At 49.4% G+C, this 2,663-nt stretch overlaps 1 protein-coding gene across 1 annotated transcript in view; it reads left to right on the top strand.

The window, feature by feature from the left end:
• The first annotated feature begins 403 nt into the window (after positions 1 to 403).
• Positions 404 to 2,663, top strand: part of LOC147014972 (D(1) dopamine receptor-like) — a 2,532-nt gene continuing 272 nt past the window's right edge. Inside the window, exon 1 of the mRNA XM_085849234.1 lies at positions 404 to 2,663. This exon is cut by the window's right edge and continues 272 nt beyond it. Coding sequence (XP_085705360.1) covers positions 1,150 to 2,463 — 1,314 coding nt within the window. The 5' untranslated portion in view covers positions 404 to 1,149 and the 3' untranslated portion in view covers positions 2,464 to 2,663.

Below are 2,663 nucleotides of genomic sequence, written 5' to 3'. Positions count from 1 at the left end.
TTTAGAAAATCCCATGGACACGTACACTTCACTGCGCACCCTGCGAAAATTCCTGTGTGAGGAGAGGTGGGAGGGGAAGGGTGTCATTGGAAGGGGAAGAGTGTCGTTGGGAGGAGAAGGGTGTGGGTGGGAGGGAAGGGTTTAGGAGGGAGGGGAAGGGCTTAGGAGGGAGGGGAAGGGTGTGGGTGGGAGGGGAGGGAAGGGTGTGGGAGGGGAGTGGAAGGGTGTAGGATGGAGGGGAAGGGTGTGGGTGGGAGGGGGATGGGAGGGGGTAGGAGAAGGTGGTAGGTGGAAGGGGTGGAGTGAGAGTCTGGAGGGGTGGGGTGGTTTGGAGGGGGAAATGGTGAAGAGGAAGTCCAGAGGGAGTGGCGTGGGGTGGTAGGAGGAAGGGGTGGAGTGGGCTTTCAGAGTGTTGGGGTGGGGGGGAGTGAGATTACAGACCTGATGTTGCCCAGCAACAACGGGTACCTTTGCAAGTGTGCATGTAAAAATGTAAAACAGACCCATTCATGTCTTTCACCTCTGAATGGAGAGAATAACTAATTCGCTCTCACCAAATCAATTAACCCAGGTGGCTCGGATTATATAAATATATCGACTCCTCTGATGCTCTTCGAAGGAAGAGCATCGGAGGAGTATTTATATACAAGCATTTTATTTCACAACATCATTCAACCTCAAACAAAAAATGACAATGTACATAAAACAGGGACATAACAGATGTTTATAAATGTCCACTGCGCAAATTTGCTCCCAGGGGTAAAAGGACATCGGGTTGGTTCACTCTGTATCCAAAAATATCTACCATCACGCCCCCCAAACACCCAACCTTCCACTTCCCGATAAAGAACACATTTTCCCCTCCATAGGAGCACACGGGCCTTGGGGTTGTTCTCTCTAACCCTTGGTGTACTGCAGGTCAGTGTCAGTTGGAGCTGTTAACCTGAACAGTAAGTTGAGCGCTGGGTTTTTACCATTCTAGTGAGGGAGGTGCTGTTGTGGAACCTCAGACTGCCTGCCGAGTCGCAAGATGGGTCACTCCCATTGAAAAGCATGAGCTCGAGCTGATGATCCGGAGTGCTCGCTAGTTGTGGTCATTGGTGGTGGACTGGATGAGATGCCGGTGGGCACGAGAAGTGGCCAAAGTACATGGGTATGGACCCTCCGGGCAGGGATGCGTGCGCTCAGCTGGACCATGCTGGTGAGTCGTTGGAGGTTCAAACATCCGACGAACTCGTAATGGACGAGACCGAAGACCGCTGTGTGTCAGTTCGAGATCTGAGTGTCAGAATTCTTACGGGTTGCTTGCTGTCTCTCCTCATCCTATCCACATTGCTAGGTAATATGCTCGTGTGTGCGGCGATCATCATGTTCCGCCATCTGAGGTCAAAAGTTACAAACGTGTTCATCATCTCCCTAGCAGTGTCAGACCTATTTGTGGCATTGCTGGTGATGCCGTGGCAAGCCGTCAGCGAGGTCATCGGTTATTGGCCTTTCGGGGCATTTTGTAATGCTTGGGTTGCCTTTGATATAATGTGTAGCACAGCATCTATTCTCAATCTCTGTGTGATCAGTGTAGACCGCTACTGGGCTATCTCAAGCCCGTTCCAATATGAATGCAGGATGACTCAACACGTGGCTTGCATTATGATCAGCACCACGTGGACTCTCTCTGTGCTCATCTCTTTCATTCCGGTGCATTTACATTGGCACAAGAGCACTGAACACTGGGCAGGACATGCACTTGCCAATGGCAGCAACGGAATCCGTGAAACGCTCCGCCTGACATGCGATTCCAGTCTGAACCGCACATATGCCATCGCTTCATCGCTCATCAGTTTTTACATCCCAGTCGCTGTGATGCTCGTCACTTACACGAAGATCTACCTCATCGCACACAAGCAGGTCCGGCTAATCGCTGCACTCGAGCGAGCGGCTGAACACGCGCACACCTGTCATGCTGATGCCTCTGATTCTTCAACCGACATCTCTTTCAAAAATTCCTTCAAGCGTGAGGCCAAAACGCTAAAAACACTGTCCATCATCATGGGTGTCTTCGTGTTCTGCTGGCTCCCCTTCTTTATCCTTAACTGTGTGTTGCCCTTTTGTGAGCACCGGGGACCCACGAGTGATGAACCGCTGTGTGTGGGCCAATGTACTTTCAGCATCTTCATGTGGTTCGGATGGGCGAACTCGGCGATCAACCCCATCATTTACTCCTTCAATGCTGACTTTCGCAGGGCGTTCGCCGTGCTTTTCAGCTGTGGGTCTGTTTGCATCAGGTCACCAGTTCAGTCGAGCCACCAGTTAAGGGACAGACCACCATCATCATCGGCGGCCGTGGTCGTCCCTCAGCGGGCACATCATTTCACAAACCATGGACCCCACCAGTCGAACGAAGAGGGGGACCTGCATTTGAACAGCTTCACCGAGTTTGCTACCAATAGCTTGCATGGAATGTAACATTGTCCTGTTTTGGTTTGAACATATATATATATATATATATATATATATATATATATATATATATATATATATATATATATATATATATATATATATATATATATATATACATTATACAGTATATGCTTGAGACAAGATGAGCTCTTTCTTGTCTATTACTAGATCAGCAGGGGAGATCGACTTACTTCTTTGGATGG

This window comes from Eptatretus burgeri, chromosome 12 (assembly GCF_056783735.1).
Source record: "Eptatretus burgeri isolate ZD-2024b chromosome 12, Ebu_testis_v1, whole genome shotgun sequence".
In the NCBI taxonomy this organism is placed as follows: domain Eukaryota; kingdom Metazoa; phylum Chordata; class Myxini; order Myxiniformes; family Myxinidae; genus Eptatretus; species Eptatretus burgeri.
Note: the sequence above shows the minus strand (reverse complement) of the source record. Positions and strands in the feature narration are given on the sequence as shown.